Raw genomic sequence first — 23,457 nt, forward strand, 5'->3', positions numbered from 1 at the left:
TAGAAGTAGGCCACTGACTCAGTGTTTCTGCATAGGAGAGGGACGATTGCTGTGAGCGGCCTCCAGTTCTGGCTGCCAAAATAGCCAGGTGCTAGAGATTTGGATGCTGCTTGTGGTTCCTTCCTTTCTTCTTTTGAGAAACATCACAGCATTTATCCAAATTTATACTGAAGGTGTTCTGAGGGACAATTTTAAGCCATACTTGAAGAGCTGGAGGATTCAAAGGATCCTTTTTACACCCACCCCTATTCACTCACTCACTCACTCACTCACTCACTCACTCACTCACTCACTCACTCACACACACCCACACACACACTCACATATAATAACAACCAATGAAATGATCTGGTTTTGTTATATTGGTTAAATAAATTGGGGACTTTTAAGCTGACTGTTCTCTTACTTTCAAGTGTTTATTCTGCACTAACATTCACCCTAATCTGCCACACTATCAAAAGGTATGTTGTGTCTGTGGTCAGTCTACCATCTTGAAACAAAAAGTGGACGGAGGAAGCTTTCAAATTAACAATCTCTATAAGGTATAAAAGTATTATAAATTTGGTATCTGGGAACAAGTTGCAGGGAGATATGAATGCATTAAGTCACCAAGTGAGGGCTCAAATTCCAAGAGCTACCAGTATAAGAGTTCTTATTATAAGATAGTGGATTAATAAGGATAGATTTCATTGCCTGGATAATTCCCTAATTTCCAGTTCGACTTGTATAATTGGTGTCTCTCAGTGCTGAACAATGCACTGGCTTTAATATTTCACAAAATTCTCCGGCTAAATCTTTTACTTTGGTCCCATTGGATTGTCAATATCATTTTCAGTAGAAATTGATATGCTGGGGAATCAATTTCAGGAGATTAACATTCCATACACATATATGGGATGTCTGAGCCAGGAGCATATGATACAGACCAATGTCATGAAATATAAATTCCAAAATCTTGTAGAAATAAAGTAAATACTGAATGAGAATGGAAGAGAGAGAGAAAGAGCAAACTATCATCTGGCATCAACTTCATCTAGGAATGAAATGTCTATGCTAATCTGGTTAGCAAGGACTGCTACCTCTCCCGGTCTGATTCTCTTTGATCTTCTTTAGGGCTTTGGACTTGCTTTCTGCCTTTTGGGTACAGATGGAGAAAACACGTGAAGTCTAGACTTATTGTTTCTGAATAACTTTGACTGACTCATTTCAGATCATTAAGAATTTCCAAAGAGGAAAAAAAAATCCCTTCTCCATGAGAAAGAACAGAACATACTATCAGGTTCAACTTTATTCAAACTAGGATTGCAAATGTCTCTCGCTTCTGCCCACGTTTCCCCATGGCTTCTGAGCTTCACGGAGAATGTTGAGCTTTACTGAACGTGCACTGGGAGGGTTCATAATAAATTGTGGGAAAAGGGAGGGACTGCCCCCTCTGAACAAAATGTATGTTGTGATGGTCCTTTGATGCTTTGCTATTATTAAAGGTAGAGTAAAAAATAAAAATAAGTGAGATACAACATGGCAGAGTGGGTAGAGGGTCAGCAATGGAGTCATATGTGGATTCAAGCCCTGCCTCTGACACATTGACTTGGAACCTTTGGACAAGTTACTTAACCTCTAAATGCCTAAAGCTGCAGAGCAGCTGTAGATCTGCAATGATGATAGTAATTTCTGCACCAGGCTCTCTTTATATCACTGAAATCATAGGTCCAATCCAAAAAGGAAAAAAAAAAACCTGATACATATATTACCCTTTAAGGTTTGCAGAGCACTTTGCATACAATATCTCATTAGATCCTCACAACGATCCTATAAGGTAGGTGCTATTATTATCCCTGTTTTATACAGATGAGGCACAGAGAGGTTAAGTGACTTGCTCAGGGTCATATGGCTAGGCAAGGTAGTGTCTGAAGAAGGATTCAAACTCTTGGCTTTCTGATTCCAAGCCCAGAAGTCAGTCCACTGTTCCCTAAATTCTTAAGTATTTGTTTATGGAAAATATGGGAGAGAGCTAGCTTTAATTTAATAAAAGATCATTTTTCAAATTGAGAGCTAAATCTCCATGAGGAAGGGAACAAATTGAAGATTCCAGGGCTGAACTGAATTTATGTTTGGTTGATATTTCCTCCTATTTCTTAACATTACTGCAGCTACCTTTAATGTATTTTAGTTGTGTAGGTTTGCTTTGTCAGGCAGTAGTTTCCCGATTATTTGGTTAAGAATGTGTTTGTGCTCTTGAAACGGGTGTCTTTTTTGGTGAAGATGAATCTTTTTTCAGCATTATAATGTGAACACTATTTAGCTACACCCAAGCTGTCATGGCTGTGTCAGCAGAAATGTATGTAAATTCCTAGAATCTCAAGGATGACTAATGGATTACACTATAGGAGAGAGAAAGTCAAGATGTTTCTTTTCCTCCAGAGACATAATAAAGTATCTGTACTGATGCCAATTCCATGCAGTAGACATGGAGCATTTCCATTGAAATCTAATATTCACCAAATTTCTCTTATAAATGCACGGAGTAAAGAAACCACCCCTAGCCCCAACAAAATGAAAATAAATACCTTAGACAAAGTTTTTTTTTTTTTTTTTTCTAAATAACCTTCAGGCTGGGACTCAAACGTTCCCAAGAGTTTCTCATTTTGTGTGAAAAATGATTTTACATTCTTTTTTTTTTGAATTTTCAGACCTTCGCCTTTTTGCAATTCCTTAGCAACTTTCTCTGAGTGTGCTGGGAAAAGGGCAGAAGGGATTTCTCCTAATTGTTCCCCACCCCAGGAGCAGATAATGTTGACTTTTCTCAGAAGAAGAATTTGGTCGAGGTAGATGCATGCCAGCATACAACCTAAGAAGAGAGTGACTAAGAGGTGACTTTTCCAGCCCAAGAGATAATAATAGATTTTTTTGCAGAAGCACATGGCAGAGGCATACATGTGCAGACCCACTCATCTACGGAATTCGAGGACACTATTCATTGACCTGAGCCTCCTGTGTAGAGGCAGGGGAATTTCTATCACCTAGGCAGTGTTATCTCAGAATAGAGATTTGCTGGGCAGCACTAGCCTTGGAGTTGATTCATGGATGACCCTATGCAAGGTTGTAGACCTGGTCTTCTAGAGAGCGAAATGGATATTCTGGGCAGTGTGCTTAGAAAGAAGAAGATTACTCATGTGACCTCTGTGGTTGGAGGAGTAAAAAAGGAACCCATGATTTGGGGAAGCAAGGGACCTTGGTCTTGCTACCCCTCCTAACACAATGATTTGTATAATGCAAGTCTGCCAGGCAGGGGTATTACTTGTTCAAAAGCTCCAAAAATATGGTTGTCTTCTGGAAGGAGTTTATGGGGTATTTGAGTGCTTTATATATTTTCTGTGTCTGCTTATGAGCTCCTAGAGTCCTTTGGGGGCTTTATATGTTTTGGTATCTGTTTAAAGGCTCCTGTGAATCCTCTGTATCTTTTGTACTTTCTATGGGGTTAAATGAAAGCCGTCCCATTCTCAGGAAAAAACAAAAAAACAAACAAACAAAAAAAAACACAAATGGCTTTGTATATCTTTTGCTTCTCCAAAAAAAAAAAAAAAAAAAAAAAAGGGTGGTTTAGCATATATTCAGAGAGTTGCTGGGATCAGAGAAAATTAAGTGGCGGCACCTATGGTGGGTGACTGATCTCTGGGCAGAGGGTAGAATTTGAATTATGCCTGTGAAATCTGGACACTATTCCAGCGCCATGCCAGGAAACTAAATCGCTTCCATTTGAATTATCTTAGGAAGATTCTGAAGATCACCTGGCAGGATAAGGCACCAGACACTGAGGTCCTTTCTCAAATGAAACTGCCAAGCATTCAAACTCTACTGCAGAGAGCGCAACTCTAATGGGCTGGCCACCTTGTTCGAATGCCAAGCATAGGCTTGCCTAAAAGACCATTTTACAGAGAACTCACACAAGGCAAGTGCTCACATGGTAGTCAGAAAAAGCGATACAAGGACACTCTCAAAAACTTTGGAATTGACTGTGTGACATGGGAGACATTGGCACAGGACCGCCCAGCATGGCGTGCGCACATCAGAGAAGGTGCTGCGCTCTGTGAGCAAAGCAGAATTGTAGCTCAAAAGAAATGCAAGATGCACAAATTTAGAGAATTCACCTCAAATGTTCACACGGACTATCTGTGCCCAACTTGTGGTAGAGCATTCTGAGCTCGTTTTGGTCTGATCAGCCACAGTGGGACACACTGAAACTTGACTCTAACATAGCAATGTCATTTTGTTCTTCTTCAAGAGCAAAGGACAACGATATATAGAATTTGACACCCTAAACTGGTTGAAGGCTTTGGTGATCTGGGTGTACTGGGTGAAAACCATTTATGTTAATTTTGTAAAGTTCTAGTTTAGACATGAGGCTGTTTGGTACAGTGAAAAGAGCAACAGCTCTGAAATGAGGGTTCAAATCCTATCTCTGACGGTTACTACTCCTGTGACTTTGGCCAAGTCATTTAATCTTCCTGGGCCCTAAATGAGGGATTTGGAGATGGCCTCAGAGGTCCCTTCCAGCTCCAGGTCTATTATATTATGACATTTCTGAGACTGCAGATGCTTGATGCATTCTAGAATGGGAGGAAAGAGTCAATTTCCAGAAAGGCTTAGTATCTCCCTAGATAATCTGTCATGTCTCCTGCCATGGACAGAAATTTCACTATCAAGTTGCCATTTCCAAACTCTCTTACACATTTGAGGCTTTCAAAAGAACAGCTGTTTGGAGCACAGAACCCCCACTACCACTGTTCTCCAAGCCCTCTAAAGTCACTTTACTACCTAGTTGTAAATGTAAGTTATGAGATGATCTTTGGCTGGGGCCATATGACGCCAGAGCAACCAGTGGAAAAGCAAGTCAGTCAAATCTGTTTTGCCTGCTTTATGACAAAGAGTCAGTTTGACTGATTATTTTGAGCTGAATGGATTGGTTTTTGGGGCATCGTGATGGAGCGGCCTTCATGTGAGGGACAAAATGAGCATGTCTCCATCTTTCTGTTAACAAAGTAGCCACTGAATCGAGTCTCGAATCGGGGGTTGAAAAGTCTGGTGCAGTATTTTATGTGCATTTGAAATATATCACAATTTTAACAATTGTCCCCTCTTTCCCTGGTATCTTGGTACTTATTCCTATGCTAGAAGCCAAAGTCATCTGCAATACAAAGTTCCTGAATACACCCCAACATTTTGAACCCTCAGAGCAATGCCAGCTTAAATTATCAAAAGGATCAAAATTACTTTGGTTCCAGCCAAGCTAAAATGCACTCCAAGCCAGAATACAACATGCTACCTTCCATTTCAGAGAAATGAACCCACTCACAGGAATAATGCAATTTTCTCTCTCAGATGTTATGGATAGAAATGAGTCACCCCCCAAACTCAAGTAAAATTGAGAGAAGTAAATATTGAGTCAAAAATTCCCAAAGTGAGTGCAATATTGGGGTCAATTTGGCATGTACTGGCTAAAGAATTGGTGCATCCTTTCAGTGTTACAGAAACAAATAAATTGCAGACCCTCAAACAACCTTAATATTCTTTCAGCATTTTGTACAGTCTTGGCATATTTCTGTTGTTCAGAGTAGGAGAAATTCTGATTATTGGGACAAAACTCACGGGACTCGTGGAAGTTCACAGACAATAAAAGAATGCTTCAGATTAAAGGCTGCAATTTGGTAGAGGACTCTCAGGCCTCCAAGTTTCAAGTCCTTCTTTTTAAAAGAACATGATTTACTTGGGGGGGGGGGGACTAAAAAAGAGAGTCTTGACATCTTGCATCCTGATTTGAGTTTGTTAAAAAAAAAAAAGAAAAGAAAAAAGAAAGAAAAAAGGAGTACCCATAAATCAAGTTGTTACTTCTCCCAACACCAGATGATTCATAAATATTCAAGATCTCAACTTAGAAACAAGTTTAAAATAGCCCTGGATTATGCCATTGGAAATAACATGCCCAAATCATTATAAAGGGTGCTCTTATTCAGCCTTGGAGATTTGGCTACTGTTGAAAGGAGCAGCCTGCTTCCAGGAACCAGCACTCTACTAAGAAGACATTTTGACTAAAGAATACGCAAGGCTCTTGGTCCCCAGTCACGAAGGCAAGACGTCCATTTACCCATCAATCACAGATAAAAAACTCTGTGGACACGTATGCTGACTACCCAATGTAACCAATTAGGATAACCATTCCTTCATACCATACAAACTCATTTCCTTAAACTGTTACTGCAGTGAACTCCACACTTAACAAATGAGTGGACGCAAACTGATTTGCATGTAATAACGGTGGCAATAAACCTTTCTTGGTTCATGCAATTTTTTCCATCTGTTAACAGAGTGGAAGTTTCCTATCTATTATTCCCAGAGGGGGACTTACCCAGCTGGACATCAATAACACTTGGCTGATTCTCCCTGGGGAACAATGGCTTGGGAGGTTTGTCTGTGAGTAACGCTGGAAGAGAAAATGAGAGAAAGTAATGGGAAAATGGAGATAAATTACACAAGAAAAAAATATTTTATCTTGTATGATATTTAATGTTTGTAGACTTGATGGCATGTAAACATTTATTACACAGTATTCTTCCTTAGGCTGCTACTCCATACATACAATATCAATTTCCCAGCACATTTGGAGCCCTATTGATTCACTGTAAATAGGCCATTTTGACAGCTAAATTTTCCAACAAGATCAAATAAATGGACTCCTCTTGAGTGGTTTTGGTAAGCTTGCAGGGATCAATAAAAAAATTAAATATAATATAATAAAACAAATCCCATATCCACTCCTTTGCAACTCTAAATAGTCTCAATAAAATAGAATCTGAAATATGCCAATTCAGGGAGGTCTTTCTGAACCTTCTAGACCAGAGGTGGGGAACCCACGGCCTCCCGGCTGCAATGTGTGACCTCAACAGTTTGAATTCAGTCAGAGGGCTTCATCTGAGGACCTAGAGGGCCACATGTGACAGGTTCCCCACTCCCGGTCTAGACCTTCCACTCCAAGGCCAATATGTACCTTTCAGTAAACATGTCACTAACCAATCAATCCAAAGTCATTTGAATAGATAGGCTCTGTGTTTGTGGCAAGTCAAGTACTATGTTAGACTCTGTGGTGGGCTTCGTGCTGGGACTTGAGAGTTAATTAGAAGATATGGATCCACTTGCAAACATATTCTTACAAAACTGAGGCCAGAAGTTTAAGCCATATTCAACAATTAGAGGACTATAGAAGACCCAATATTGGCCGCAAGGCCCTTATCCTCATCCTATCTATCTCTTGTGGGCCAGGCTTAACTCAGGACAGTCTGTTAGTTCAGGCACTGCACCAGAGTGAAGTGAGACATTCATAGACCATATGATGTTGTACAAAAGGAAGTTTACTTGACGACAGCCTTGAAAGGGAATTCAGTAAAGAAAGAGTGTTGGTTCAGTTGGGCCCAGCTTCCCGTAGCTCTGCATTTGCTGTGGTGGCATATCTGGCCAGAGAGGTGTATTAATTTGCAAAGCAGTACATCATCCACCAAGACTGAGGAACACTCAACTCCTCATGTGCTAGGTGTTTATGCCTTAGGTCATTGGAAAGATATGTGAGTGGCTTGAACTTTACTCCTTTGGACCAATTAAGTCTCAAGGGTGGTTCCATTGCCTTTTGAGAGAAAAATCAGCCTATGTCACCAGGACCTTCCAGTTGTCTTTCCAGTAATAGCTATTACTGCTACCACACTGCTCCCAATATCCTCAGAGAGAAGGTCCTGAAAACCATCAAGGACATTCAGAATCACAAAATCATTTGGAAGGGGCTTCAGAGGCCCTCTAATCTAACCCATACTTGAACAAGAATCCCCTCTTGTCAAAACCAACAAGAAGCCATTCAGACTTTGTCTGAAGTCTTCCCAAGATAATCCTTCCTCTTTTGGGTAACACTAATTGCTAGGAAGTCTTTCCCAATTTCAACATCAATTTACCTCTCTGAAACCCCAATCCATTGCTCCCAATTTTACTTTCTGGAGAAGAGCAAAACAAACTTCAGGGATGCTTTTGGAATTGAATCGGATTGCACTGAGGTCTGATCTCGCTTTCACATAACTCTTCAAATAGCTGAAGACAGCAATCATGTTCTACCTAAGTCTTCAGTTTTCCACTCATTCAACCACTAATGCCTTGGAAGGGATCCAAATTAAAAAGCAATGTCAGGGACTCCACTGGAAGTCTCACAAAGGAAAAGACAAGGGCTGAGGAACTTCAGGGAGGTTCAATGATCATCTGGTCCCTGTATCAAGAAACAGCAAACTCAAGATCTGTTGCAGATTTTAGTGACTGCCCAGTTCCCATGCAAAGAAGCCTAATACTCCTTAGAACTACGCAGTTTCCTCAGCAGCTTTGTTCAAGTAACTCATGTTTCCTTCTCCCAAAGTAATAAGGAAATCACGTGGTCCATTGAGAACTGAGATAAGTACTCCCCAACAGACATGTGGGCAGGTGGCAGTTATTGGGGTATAGATGTGAGAGTATTTTCTACCTGATTCAATTCCTAGTCTTGCCCATTATGGCTAAGTGGCCATACCAAGGGGCCTATACACTACATTTGTGGGAGCTTATCTAAGATACAAACACACACACTATATACATATCTCTGTATATCTATATACACACATACAAACATATATACACATATACATACAAGATACACACATTATATATATAGTATGTGTATTTATATATTTAATATAACAATTAACAACCGTAACTATCAATATAAATGGGATATACTTGCCCATAAAATGGAGGATAATAGAAAAATTTGTTAGAAGATGGAGGCCAGCATATGTTGTGTATAAGAAATGCCTAACATAGTTGAAGCATAAAGATCTACACAGTTAAAATGTGGGATTGGAGCAGAGTTTATTCTGTCACAGGTGAAGTAACGAAAAGGCACAGTTGGGGCAGCTAGGTGGTACAGTGGATAGAGCATTGGCCCTGAAGTTAGGAGGACCCGAGTTCAAATCCGGCCTCAGACCAAACACTTGACACTTTACTAGCTGCGTGACCCTGGGCAAGTCACTTAACCCCAATTGCCTAAAAAAAAAATTTAAAAAAAGAAAAAACAGAAAAGGCACAGTTGGCTATATGTTCTCAGATAATCCATCAATAAAGACTGACACTTGAAAGAAAAACAAATGTATATTAACTGTTTATGTGTCTATGTGTATACATAGTATGTATATCTTGAATAAGATATATACATGTATATGTATATGTGTGTATGTATATATAGTGTGTATATATATGTGTGTGTATGTATATATATATATATGTAGTGTGTATATATGCATTGGCTGCTCTGCCGTTGCAGAGGATCCGTTAAAGATTTTTTTCTTTTTGTATTTTTCCCCTTGGATGTGAATGGACAACGTTTTACAATGTAACTTTTCCAAGCCAGATTAATTCATTTTCAAATGGCTATTTTGCTGTTGTGTAAAGTGCCATTAAAGTTATCATTACTTACTGGAGTGACATTGTCCGTCAGTTAAAATAACTTGCAAATTGGAGTACTGGCTTAAATCGCCACCATGATTATTCATCTATTATAAAATTGGCACACAATAGCAGTACCAAATTCTCATAAAGAACTGTCGATTTGGGGGAGGGAGTTTCCATTGACCACGATTATAAAAATACTTCAAGGACTTGACATTATTCAGTGGTGTGCTAGGTGGTACAGTGGACAGAGCAACCAGCCTGGAGTGAGGAAGACCTGAATTCAAATCTGGCCTCAGATACTTCCTAGTGCTGTGACCCTGAGCAAGTCACTTAACCCTGTAAAATGAGCTGGAGAAACTCCAGTATCTTTGCCAAGAAAACCCCAGATGGAGGTCACAAAAAGTTGGACACGACTGGAATGACTGAACGACACGTACAATCTAAGGTGTAATGAGGTAAAGATTGGTCACGATAGTGACATTATGTAAGCTGGCTGAAACAATGGTACATTCCAGCATCCCCAAGGAGATAACTGTTAATAGTGTTGTTTGCAAACTAGTTATTAAACTCCGTGCTGCTGACTGGGAGCTAATGAGAAAGTTGAAAGTCTTACTGGTGAGAGGAGGAACGACTGTGTACAATATGAGAGACCTGCTGGCAGAAGCAATGCCACCCTCAGCAATTCATGATTAGGAGACATCCCCTCCTTGGGAAAGCCTTGGCGGCCACACCTTTCTCAATAGCCAGTGAATGAGTCTTGGGTAGCAGTTACTCACAAAGGGCGGCCTGTCAGTCCAACAACATTACAACAAGGTATTCAATAAGGGAAGCTGCAGTCCTTGTAGGGGCCGTGTTCACTGACAAATTAGAAAGCCTTTGATACCTGGCTGGAAAGTGCCACAGATACACTATGGGAAGCTAGAAGATTGTTACAGGTGAGTATCTGAGAACCCTGGGGACCTTCTCTTGATATCATAAGCACATTAAAGCCAGGCTACTCTGAGATTTGAGTGCTTGAATGTCTGCAGATGCCTACAGGCATTCCTGTTTGGTGATCCTGGAAGGGAAGGCCTCTGATTTTGTACTAAGGTTAGAACTTTCGCTACAGATAAGTCATGACTGGGGTACAGTATCTGAAGAGCACTCTGACAACATTAAACTAACTCAAAAGCCTAGAGAGGCCATAGATAGGTGGTAGTATACTTACTATGAATGCACCAATGGCTATGTGGGCAACGGAGATAGCATCCAAGTTACGCTGAACCAATATAGTCAATACAGGACATAGAGTAAGAGCAGATGGATGGTGCGAGTTTGCTTAGGCAACAGAAAGTGGCTTCTATGACCTCCCTCTAGGCAATACCATTCTGTGTGTACTCCAGAAGCCCAAGGCTTTTGGACACAGTCCAAGACGGGTCTGTTGTTTATCTGACTACTGCTGTTCAGAGTGTTTTTTCTTCAAGGGACAGAGAGGCTTAGGGTGAGACAATTCACCTTGGGATGATTAACAAGACAGTGTAGAAAAAGAGGCACAGTTATATTTTGTATAGCTATGGGCAAGACAGGCACATGCATGCCAAGTGGACTCTCACTCACTTCAAAAATCCAATCAACTATTAAATCTTGCTGTTTCTACATACAAAACATCTCTTACATTTGACTTTTTCTCTTTAATAACACAGTGGCGGGTTGACTAGGTCCTCATCACCTCTCCCTTGGATGACTGCAATAGGCTTCTAAGTGGTTTTCCTGCCTAAAGTCTCTCCCCACTCCAATCTCTCCCCACTCAACTCCAAAAGTAATTTTCCTAAAGTGCAAGTCTTATCATGCCAAAGTCCCTGTCCCTCCCACTCAATTAACTCCAAAATAATGGCTTCCCCCATTACTTCTAAGATAAAATATAAAGTCCTCTGTTTAGCATTTGATTCTTTTTATAATCTGGCCACTTCCTATCTTGTCTCTCCAGCTTACTTCCAGACTCAGCTCAAATGCCGCCTTCTGTTTGAAGCCTTTCCCAGTACCCCCAGATGCTAGTGCCTTTTCCTCTAAAGGTGCCTTTCATCTACTTAGTATGTATCTTGTAGATTACAATTATATACATATTTTCTTCCTTATTAGAATGTAAGATCCTTGAGGCCAGGGATTGTTTTTGCTTTTTCTGTGTATCCCAAGCCCTTATCACGGTGTCTGGCACACAGTAAGTGCTTAATAAATGCTTGTTAGATGATTTATTGATGGAAGGATGGTTATCAGAGGCTTGTGAATTTGTCAGTAGATGACTCATAATCCCATACACAAACTGGATTTCTTGGCTTTGAAGTGGGCTGTCATGGATACAAATGATACTGCTACAAAGCATTGCCAAAGATTACCAAATCTTGGGAAGGAAACAAAAGACCTTAGGGGTACTGGCTGTGTTTTCCTCACTGTTGCTCACTGAAGACAAGGAACGGGAAAGGGAAAAAATTATTTTGGAAGTGATGAAATGGAAATAGGGTCTGAAACTGGGATTTAGATTTCTGGACTATATCTTACAATGTAATAATGATAGATTCCTGGCAATGGATGGTATGCATCTAGCAAAAGCTGGTAAGAATATATCTGCTTGCTGTCCTACAAATCTAATCAAAAGGGCTTTAAAATAAAAAGGAGAGCGAGGGAGAAAACTGCCAATGTACATCTATCAAGCTAGATACCAGAGAAAGTAGCTACATTATCGGAAGAATAGCAGTTGAGACATCCAGAAGTTCACAGGAGACAAAATCCAAGGAAGAAAGGACAGCCCACTTCAAAGCCAAGAAATCCAGTTTGTGTATGGGATTTTGAGTCACCTACTGACAAATTCACAAGCCTCTGATAACCATCCTTCCATCAATAAATCATCTAACAAGCATTTATTAAGCACTTACCATGTGCCAGACACCGTGATAAGGGCTTGGGATACAAAGAAAAAGCAAAAACAGTCCCTGGCCTATCACCTAAAAATATAGGGGACAACACCATTCTCCCAATCCCTCAGGCTTGAAACCTAGGCGTTAGCCTTGACTCATCACTGTCTCTCATTTCCCAAGGCCTGCCTATTTCTCCTTCGCGACATCTCTCAAATGTCCTTCCCACCCTTCCTCTCCACCTTCTCTTGTCTGATATGGCCACTACTCTGGTGGAGGCCTTCATCACCTCATGCCTGTACTATTGGAACAGCCTGATGGAGGGTCTGCCTGTCTCCAGTCTCTCCAACTCCAATTCATCCTCCATTCAACCACCAAAGTGATTTTCCTAAAGCAGGAAGTTTTGATCATGTTATACATACTCCAACCACCCCACCTTCTAACTCAATAAACTCCATTAGCTCTCTATGGTCTCCAGAGTCAAATACAAAATCCTTTGTTTGGCATTCAAGGCCCTTTGTGATCTGGCTGACTCCTACTTTTCCATTCTTCTTATACCTTCATTCCTTGATATGTACTCTTCAATCCACTGGCACTGGCCTCCTAGCTACTGTTCCTTGTCTCTGGGCATTCTCTTTTGCTGTCCCCTATGCCTGAAACGTTCTCACTCCTCAACTCCACCTACCGACTTCCATGGATTCCTTTAAGTCCCAAACAAATTCCTATCTTTCACATGAAACCTTTCACCACCCCTCTTAACCCAAGTGCCTTCCCTCTGTTAACTATTTTCTATGGATCCTATATATAGCTTGCTTCATGTATATTTTTTTGCATGTTGTCTCCCCATTAGATTGTAAATTCCTTGATAGTAGGGACTGTCTTTTGCCTCTTTTTATATTCCCAGCACTTAGCACAGTGCCTGGCAGATAGAAGGTACTTGATAAATGTTATCGATTGGTTGATTTGGTTGATGTCTAAATACAAATGCCCAAATGTTAGACAATACACAGAAAGGAATAAATGTCCTAATACAAGGAGACAAATTTGAACTCACAGGTGTCATTGAGACTTTGTGGGATGAGAATGATGACTGAAATATGTTTCTACATGGATATACTTTATCCAAAAGACATAGGATAAGTAAAAGCAGGAATGTGACTGCATTGTATATTAATAAGGCATTTTGCTATGAGAAAATCCAAGAACCAGAGATGGGAAACATGTCTGAGAACATTTAGGGAAAATAAAGGGATAGAAGTGCAAATGTGATTTTGCCATTTTGAGTCTGGGGAAAGAATAAGAAATACTTGAGGAAACATTACAATCCTGGTACAAATGCATGATATAGTAATGATGAGAGAATCCAATTACTCAGACTTCTGCTTCTCAATACATTGCAACCAGCAGCTATCCACAGGGGAGTCAGCTGGACTCTCTGAGGGACAGGAACAATGTACTGAAGAGCTAGCCAAGTAGCCTCTGAGGCAGGCTCCAAAGAGAGTTCATCCAGCAGTCGTAGATGGATTAATGGAGGCAGACGATAGATAGCTCATATAAAGAGGATTTGGATCATGATTCAGATGAGCAGGATTTTATGGTGATATCTTCTCGGGAGTCAAAGAAGTTGGATAAGGCTGTTCTGGCCCAAGGGGAGACCTCTGCCCAGATCAGGGTGCGGAGAATGAATTCAAAAGCCATTCTTTTTCTGTTTAAAACTCTAACAATGGTGGACCTGAGGAAATGGGGCCATCTAAATAGCCTGACTGAGGGCTTGAGACAGAGAAAGCTAGCTTTGACTTTTCAACAAGTTAGGGATTCAGTGTATTGGAGGATATCAAGAATGCTGAACTAACAGAAGGTCGCTGCAAGAGTGAGGAGAGTTATCACTGTAGTGAACTGGCTGAATAATGATACTCCAGGAATAATCAGAGAGGAGGTAACATATAAAGTCAGATGATGCTCATTGATGGGATACATGTAGTATATACTATGGTGTGCAACCTTGCGTTCTGTGTTTGTTCCTGCATTTGACCTCTGCGTTTGGCCTGCTATATGTAGCTCGGCAATGTATGGTATGCTCTACATGTCTGCAGATGTGCTGTATATTGACATAATTACCTATGTCTTTTCTGTATGACAACTGATGAATGTTTATAATGTAAGCTTGTGGATGTACGTGGGTACCCCTTGTGATTCATAGGGACTTCAGATTTTTCCTAGGGGATGAATTAAGAGTTCAGGCAGGAATCCTCATGATACTTGGGATAGGATAAGCCTAGGGGTCTCAGTGACCGACTGGAACTCTAGTAGGGCGTCCCTAGACTTGGAGTGAGTCTGTCTAAAAAGCTTTTTATGAGGGATCTACAGATCTCCCTCCCATTATGGCAAGGAGATAGATTTGGGAGTCAAAATAAGCATTCAAGTATGGAAGTGGCAGTGTAGGAAAAAGGATGTTTAACATCTGATTGAATACTTCTCCTTACCTAGTTATTCTATTTCACTAAATGCCTTTACTTTGAGTTAATGGTTATAGGGTTTTATTTGACAAAGGAAACACTGGTGGGGGCCCTATCCTTCTGCCACTCTTTCCTTCACCCCTGTCTCTCATGATGAAGTATGTGCCCTTCCTTACTCCTCACCAAGGCTAAACCCTTTACTTGTTCAAGTGATCCCCATTCATTCTCCTTCAACAGACTGTCCCCTGTCTTCCCTACTCTTTCACTTATTTTCAATTTCTCCCTGTCTACGGGCTCATTCTATGCTGCCTACAAATATGCCCACGTCTCCCTCATCCTGCAAAAAACCCCCTCAATTTATCCTTCCATTCCTGCTATTGTCTTATATCTCTTCTGCCCTAGTAGCTCAACTCCTCAAAAAGACCATTTACAATAGGTACCTGAGGCTTGAAACTTAGATGTTATCCTTAACTCTTCACACTCTCTTATGTCCCACAGCCAAGCTGTTGCCAAGACCTGTAGATTTCACCTTTGCAACATCTCTCAAATATGCCCCCTCTCCTCTGGCACTGCTACCACTCTGGTGAAGGCCCTCTGTCACACCTGGACTATTGGAATAGTCAGTTGGTGGGTCTGCCTGCTTCAATTCCCTCCCCATTTCAATCCATCCTTTATTCAGCCACTAAGGTGATTTTCCTAAAGCATAGGACCCACCACTTCAGTCCTCTACTCAATAACCTTCAGTGGCTCCCTATTGCCTCCAGGAAAAAATACAAAATGCTCAGTTTGGCATTCAAAGTCATTCATAATCTAGCCTCTTCCCACCTTTTCAGTCTCCTTAGACCTTACTCCCTATCACATACTCTTTGGGGCAGTGACACTGGCCTGCTGGTTGTTCCACAGACACTCCATATCTCAGCTTCAGGCAATTTTCTTTGGTTATCCCCCATGCCTGGAATGCTCTACCTCCTTCACTCCACCTGCTGATCTCTCTGGCTTCAAGTCCCAACTAAAATCCCATCTTTTACTGTAAACCTTTCCCAACTCCTCTTAACTCTAGTGCCTTCCCTCTGTTAATTATTTCCTATTTATGCTGTACATAGCTTGTTTCATATATATTTATTTGCATGTTGTCTCCCACGTTAGATTGTAAGCTCCTTGATGACAAGGTCTGTCTTGTCTCTTTTTGTATTCTGAGTGGTAGGCCCAGTGCCCGGCACATAGTAGACACTTAATAAATGTTTACTTATTAATTGATAAATGAACTCTGGATCTGAATAGATTTTTACTCTATCAGTACCATGAATCTGGGTATATCTGAGAAGGGGGACCACATTGAGGGGTCCTGGCCATTATAGCAAACACACATCTAGGCCTGGGAGTCTTCAAGAAGCACATAACATTGTTGTGAAGATGAAAAAATAAGTGGGGCAGTTTAGCTGGCCAGAAGCCCAACTCAGAGACAAATAGACTGAGTAACCAGAACTTGGAAATCAGCTGAGACACAACCAGCAGGCAAACCAATTAATTTCCTTAGTGATCACATTTGAGGTCTCTATGTGCTATTAGTAGAAGCCAAGGGAGGATTGTCAATACCAACCCCACTGAACAACTAATTAGAGACTTAGGGCTTCATTAGAAGACCTTTCCTGGAACTACTGAATGACGAAAGCAGGTCTCACCCTGCCTTTGGAGTAATTCACATTTGATGGAAAGAATGGGAACAGAGGATGGGTGGCAGTGTTAGTTTCTTGATTCATATTCCTCCCCTCTTCTTCTATAGATGTGCTAATGTTTAATTAACCTCATAGATGGTGGATCCAGCTAGCATATTATGATACCAGTCATTACTATGCCAACAAGTTCTTTATTACTGGTGCCTACAGGTGCTAATGCTGCATCCTTTATGTTGGGTGTTAACTCTCTCAGAGTGAAATGTACAAATTATCTCTTTCTCTCCTAATATAGGCAGAGCTTTTGTCTGTAAGCACTGCAGGCTCAACTATTTTGACTGAAATGGTGGGTAAGCTTGCTCACACAACTGGTCAGAGGAGGGAGGAGAAATCAATCAAACTTCTTGCTTGATTGAAAGGCAAATTGGATTAAATGGATGAGCCATTCCACATTAGGGAGAATGGTTTGGATTTGGTATTGGTTGGGACAATGCTTCACCCTCTGTAGCCCTGCAAATGTCCCTCTGATACAGTATCACTGTCTTTCTTTCCCCTTCTTTCTTTTTACAATGTCCACTTCTTCTTCCTTCCACCATTGGCTTTTCTTTCTTCTCTTCCTCTTTTTTTTCTTCTCTGAAGGAATATTTCCTTCCATATTTCTACATTTCAGGTCGATTTCACATCTAATCTCACCCAACATGTACTGCTGGTTCTCCCCTCTCTGACTACTTCCACATTCTACTTGTCTTTCCCAGACTGGATGGTGACTACACAGTGGGACATAGGATTCCTTCACATAGGGAGAAAGTGCAAGATTTGGAGTCAGCAGATTAAAACATTGGTTCTTCCACCTGTGACCTTGGGCTTCCTTTAACTTCTCAGCGTCTTAGTTTCCTCTTCTGTAAAATGAGGGGGTTGGGTTAGATGGTCTCTGAGATCTCTTTCAGGTCTAGACCTAGATTTTTCTGTGTGACATTGGGCAAGTCCCTTCCCCTCCCTGGGCCTCAGTTTCCTCCTCTGTAAAATCAGGGAGTTAGACTATTTGACCTCTGGGGTTCCTTCTATCTCTTGGGCAAGGTCATACTGAAGGCAGCTCCAACAGGCTTCCAAAAGCCAATTGTTAATTTTCAGTGTGAGCACTTAACCCTCAGAAATCATCAAATACTACAAATCATGTCTTGACTTATTGTTTTATTGATCGTCTAGACTTAAGAAAGTGATGGAGGAGATGTGAATAATGCAGATTAAACTTAAAAGTGTGTCATGCTGGCATTTTCCCCCTCAGGAGCCAATTGTTAAACATTTACTAACATACTGCTGCTCCTAGGAGAGCCGATTCAACCTTAGGAAAGCTTCAACTGTTAGAAAGGTTTTCTTGATGTAAGGCAAAAATCTTCTTCTTAAAAACTTTTCCACCCATTTCTCCAAATTTTAACCTCAGGTGACAGTCATGATAAACTGCAACCCCCTTTCATGAGATCCCTTTGCATATTTGAAGAAAGCTATATCTCCCTTATCTTCTTATTTAATTGGTTAAAGACTCCAAATAAAGAAAGCTAATGAACATATTTAATAAAGACTCATAGATCTAGAACTGGAAGAGATCATCTAGTTCAACCTCCTTATTGTACAGAGGAGGAAACTGAGGCCCAGGGAGGGGAAGTGCATCTCAATGGACGCCAAATCAGGATCCAAAAAGAGAGATCTTGACAATCTAGAATCTCAGACAGAAATAGAGACTCTTAGGTAAAGAAACTCTTAGAGGGTTGCCTAGGCAGGGCTTCTTAAAACTTTTTCCACTTGAGACCCCTTCAGTGCTTCTTAAACTGTGGGGTCACGACCCACAGTGAGAGATTGAGAACCAGGGATGGGGGTAAATTTAATTAAATGGAATTGAATAGTAATTAATGTGAAGTATTATACTTCAAGAAATAAATTGCACAAGTGTAAGATGAGAGAAAAATGATTAGATAATTCATATGCAAAAATACAGAGGGCATTAGCCACCTTAATAGGCACCAACAGGGATATAGCAGCTACAAAAGCTAATGCACTGTTAGGCTACAGAAAGAGAGGTGTAGTATCCAAGAATGGGGAGGGGACACCCCCCCTGCACTATGCCCTGGTCATGCCACACTGGGAGCATTATGTCAAGTTCTGAATGGTACATCTGGAAGGACATTGACCAACTGGAGGGTGCCCAGGATGGAGAAGGCCCTGAGTAGCATTCCATATGAAGATCAGTTAAAGAAACTGGGGTGTTTTACTGAGATAAGGTTCATAAGAAGTATTCAAGTATTCTATGTTTTGTTTGGAGACAAGGTGTCCTTAGATAGAATGTGATAGCTGTCATGTAGGAGAGGGATTAGGTTGGTTCTGTTTGGCCCAAGAGGAAAGAACTAGGAACAGTGAATTGAAATTGAAGGGAGGCAGTATTAAGCTACCTTCAAGGAAAAACAAATCTTAACTAGAGTTGTCCAAAAGTGGAACAGATTGCCACAAGAGACGTTTCCCTACTCGACGCATTCAAACAAACTCTGGATATCAGCCCCTAGTAAAGGGGATTCTTGTCCAGAAACTGTTTGGATTGCATTGGTCCTGAGGTTCCTTTCAATTCTGAGATTTTGTGATTCTGTCTTCAGCACCCTCAGGCTGTCCACTATCTGGTGGCATTCTCCCTCCTCCCCAACAGAAACCTGCCCCCGTAAAGTCTCTGCTATTGCTCTCACCCACCCATGAGAGCTAATATGGTTCTACTTTCTCTCCTTTCACAGTCTTCTTAATCCTTTGTAAACCAGCTTCCAACTTTATCATTCCAATGACATTCTCTCTCCAAAGGTACTGATGATCTCTTAGTTGTCAAATCCAAAGGCCTTTTCTCTATCCTCTTTTTCTTGGACCTCTCTGCAGCCTTTGACAATGCTAATCACCCTCTCTTCCTTGATAAGAGTATCTCTAGGTTCTCTCTAGGTTTTAGGGACAACCCTCTCTTTTTTTCTTGGTTCTCCTCCTACCTATCTTACCATTCCTTCTCTGTCTTGTTTGTAGGATTCTCTTCCAAGTCATGCCCTCTAACCATAGGTATCCCTCAGGGTACTATTCTGGGCCCTGTTCTCTTTTCCCTCCGTATTACTTCACTTGGGGACCTTATCACTTCCCATGGATTTAATGACCATCTCTATGCTGATGATTCTCAAATCTACCTATCCTGCCCCAACCTCTCTGCTGACCTCCAATCTTGTATCTCCAGCTGTCTTTCAGATATCCCTAGCTGGATGTCAAGTAGACATCTTAAACTCAATATGTCCAAAACAGAACTCATTATCTTTCTCCCTCAACTCGCCTCCCTGCCTCCCACCTTTCCTATTTGCTGACAAGGACAATACCATCCTCCCAGTCCTTCAGGCTCTCAACCTAGGAGTCATCCTGGATTCCTCACTATCTCTTATCCCCCCACAATACAATCTGTTGTCAAGGCCTATTGATTTCCCCCCTTTGTGACATCTCTCACATACGCCCCCTTCTCTCCTCTGACACTATCATGATTCTGGTACAGGCCCTCGTCATCTCACACCTAGATTATTGCAATAGCCTGCTGGTGGGTCTGCTTGCCTCCCTACTCCAATCCACCCTCCATCTAGCCACCAAAGAGATCTTCCTAAAGCATGGGCCTAATTATGTCAGTCTTGATAGCTCCAATGATTCCCTATGGCTTCCAGCATCTAATACAAAATCCTCTGGCATTCAAAGAATTTTATAACCCGGACGCCTCCTAAACTTTCCAATCTTCTTACGCCTTACTCTCTGACACATACTCTTCAATCCGGCGACACTGGAGGCCATCCCACAAACAAGACACTTCATTTCTGGACTCCGGTCATTTTTTATGCCTGTCCACCATGTCTGGAACACTCTCCCTCCTCAACTCTGCCTAGCGACTTCTCTGGATTCCTTTAAGGCCCAAATAAAATCTCATGCTTTACAGGAAGCCTTTCCCAACTCCTCTTAATTCTAGTGCCTTCCTATTTATAACATATTTGTGTATCTATATATATATATATATATATATATATATATATATCTTGCTTCGTATATATATTTTTGCAGATTTTCTCTCCCACATTAGATTGTAAGCTCCTGGAGGGTAGAGACTCTGTGGTTTTGGTTTTTGTTTTTTTGTTTCCTTTGTATCCCCAGGACTTAGCATAGTACTTGGCACATAGTAGGTGCTTAATGTTGATCTATTGATTGCTTCTTAGTCATTATTACTAAACCCACTGGTTAAAAAAAAATCCCTGTGGGAGAAAAAGCTTTGCTTCCTGGTAAAAGGATTCCAGGAATCAAGAGGAGGAGGTAGTTTAGTTCTGTCCATTCTTTCTTCTTAGTCTAACTTCTCTGCTCTTTGTTTGGTCCAATGGCTATAGAATACTTAACAAACTTATTTATTACTTACTTAGCACATTTATTACTTAGCAAAAAATATTTGCTAATTGCTATTACTGTGTACAAAGATGGCTTTGCTGATCTCTATCCATAAAGGCCATCCCATTTGCAAACAACTCTCTCCAAAGGGTTTTCTACATTCCATAACAGTGGCTCAGGGTAAAGAGATCAAGCATATTAATGATGATGATGATGACGACGATGATGACAATGATATCAATACGTGGCAAGTTCCCTGTTTCTGCCTGAATATTATATTTTTGATCTTTTATTTTTTTAAATATATCTTACTCCTATTTTACTCATCTCACCAGTTATCTCTCTCATCCACCCCAGACCATGTTCTGGAAGAGTTAACCCTTTCAGCTCTGAAATTCTCTTGCTTTCCTCTCCTTTCTCGTCAATCACCCCACATGATGGCCCAGTATATCTAGGTTATGCTTCACTTTACACTACGGCTATCTTCTCACTAGCCATCTTGCAACTGTTCATGTGATTTCTGTTTCCTCCCACTATAGTCATCATCAAATGAATTCTGTCATTGCTACTGCAAAGAGTGTATCAACTTATTCCTCAGTGGCTCCATTCATTCTCTTGGTAACTCATCATACCAAAATATTCCTCACTGGCCACCACTATATGTATCGTCTTCCCTTATTAGAATATAAGCTCAATGAGGGCAAGGACTGTCTTCACTTTTGTATTTCTATCCCCAGTGCTTGGCACAGAATAAGCATTTAATAAAGGTTCATCCATCCATACATCCATTCACCCATCCATCCATCTATCCATCCAAAAGACCTCTGCTGCTATTTAAAATAGCTAGTTACCTTTATGTAATGCTGTACCACACCCAAACATTGAAAGATTTATGGTAATAGACTAATGAAAGTCCTAATGAGCTGGGGCCCAAGCAAGCCAATAAAAGCAGTGGCTGTGCCTGGCAGACTCCATGGCTAAGTCAACTTCCTGGGGACCAACCATGACCTATTCACATGCCAAGCTCCAGCATGCTTTTTTCCCCAGGGGGCACAAGGCTCTGGGTCTGCTTTGCCCCTTTTTATGCTCTAAGGGTAGTGAGTGGCCAGGGCTTCTCTGAAGTTGTTTTTGAGGTGCTTTCCTCCCAGAACCCAATTTTTTTCCACTAGCATTTGAGTTTGAGTAACCACAGAAACTTTTGGAAGGCAAGGATGATTTCCCCTCGGTGCTGTTTGACACAGGGCCCTGCTCCAGAGACAAGAATGTTTATTCAGCACAAATATGCCCAGACATAAAGTGACTTCTTCAGACGTGGAAAGAAAATAAATTTGGGGGAAGAGAAACCTTAAACATAAGTGAGTATAAGACTTCTTTTCTCCTTTTCTTTCATGGTATTTTTTTTTGACTTCTGGCATTTTCCTCTCCAACAGGAAAGCTGAGCTTTCTTTGATACACTAGCACTGGCGTTAGCATATTGTTGATGGCAAAAAAAAAATACTAAATATTCTTTGTTTAACCAGACCTGTGATTTCATCAGTGCAAGGAACTTCCTCTCCTAATATAGATCAGCGGCTTCTCTGCAACATTCAGTCTAAGAGAATTGTTGAGGGCATTCAGAAGTTAAATGACTTGTCCAAGATCACACAGGCAGGATGTGTCAGAGACAGGACTCGAATCCACATCTTCCTAGTTCCATGGCTGGCTCTTTATCCACTATGCCATGCTTCCTGTCTCTAAACTACCGGGAGCAAAGCAAACCTTCATTTGGTGACCATATCTTCTTCGGGATTCCACACAGAAATGAAGTCATGGTTCACTACTGAGAAATTGTGTTTGTATTTGATCATTCCTCATTTTTGGTGAAGAAAGTCAGTTGGAAAAGTAAAATGATGACTGTATATCTCTTCAAAGGGAAAAGAAGGGAATAAGCATTTATATAGCACCTACTAAGTGTCTACCCCTGTGTTAAGCACTTCACAAATACCTCATTTCATTCTCACAACAACCCTGTGAGGCAGGTGCTGTTATTATCCCGATATTACACTTAAGAAAACTGAAACAGAGCTTGTGACTTCCCAAGGGTGGATTCGAATCAAGTCCTCCTAACTCCAGACCCAGCACTCTTACCTTCTGCACCACCTAGCTGCTTTTTTTAAATTAAAGTATCTTTTACTGAAGATTCATGGAAGCTCATGAATGACAAGAGTCTCAGAAGCTGGGAAAGTAACAAAGGATTGCATTTTGAATATTCAGTTAGACAAGGGTGTGAGGCGTTGGGAAGTGCTTGTTAGAGACTGAAAACCAGGTGTCCTGTAAGCATCACAAACTCAGAATACCTCAGAGGGAAGCGGTTATCTTTCTCCTCAAACTGTCCCACTTTGAAACTTCCCTATTACTGCCTTGGTATCACTCTCCTGCCTGTCAACTGGGTTTACAACCTCACAGTTATCCATGGCTCCTCATTCACACACACACACACACACACACACACACACACACACACACACACAC

At 41.0% G+C, this 23,457-nt stretch overlaps 1 protein-coding gene across 1 annotated transcript in view; it reads right to left on the reverse strand.

The window, feature by feature from the left end:
* IL1RAPL2 (interleukin 1 receptor accessory protein like 2) overlaps positions 1 to 23,457 on the reverse strand; it is a 444,607-nt gene that overhangs the window by 198,092 nt on the left and 223,058 nt on the right. Inside the window, exon 4 of the mRNA XM_027861417.1 lies at positions 6,404 to 6,478. Coding sequence (XP_027717218.1) covers positions 6,404 to 6,478 — 75 coding nt within the window. The remainder of the gene's footprint in view (positions 1 to 6,403; positions 6,479 to 23,457) is intronic.

This window comes from Vombatus ursinus, unplaced genomic scaffold (genome assembly GCF_900497805.2).
Source record: "Vombatus ursinus unplaced genomic scaffold, bare-nosed wombat genome assembly UNPS02014735.1, whole genome shotgun sequence".
Lineage (NCBI taxonomy): Eukaryota > Metazoa > Chordata > Mammalia > Diprotodontia > Vombatidae > Vombatus > Vombatus ursinus.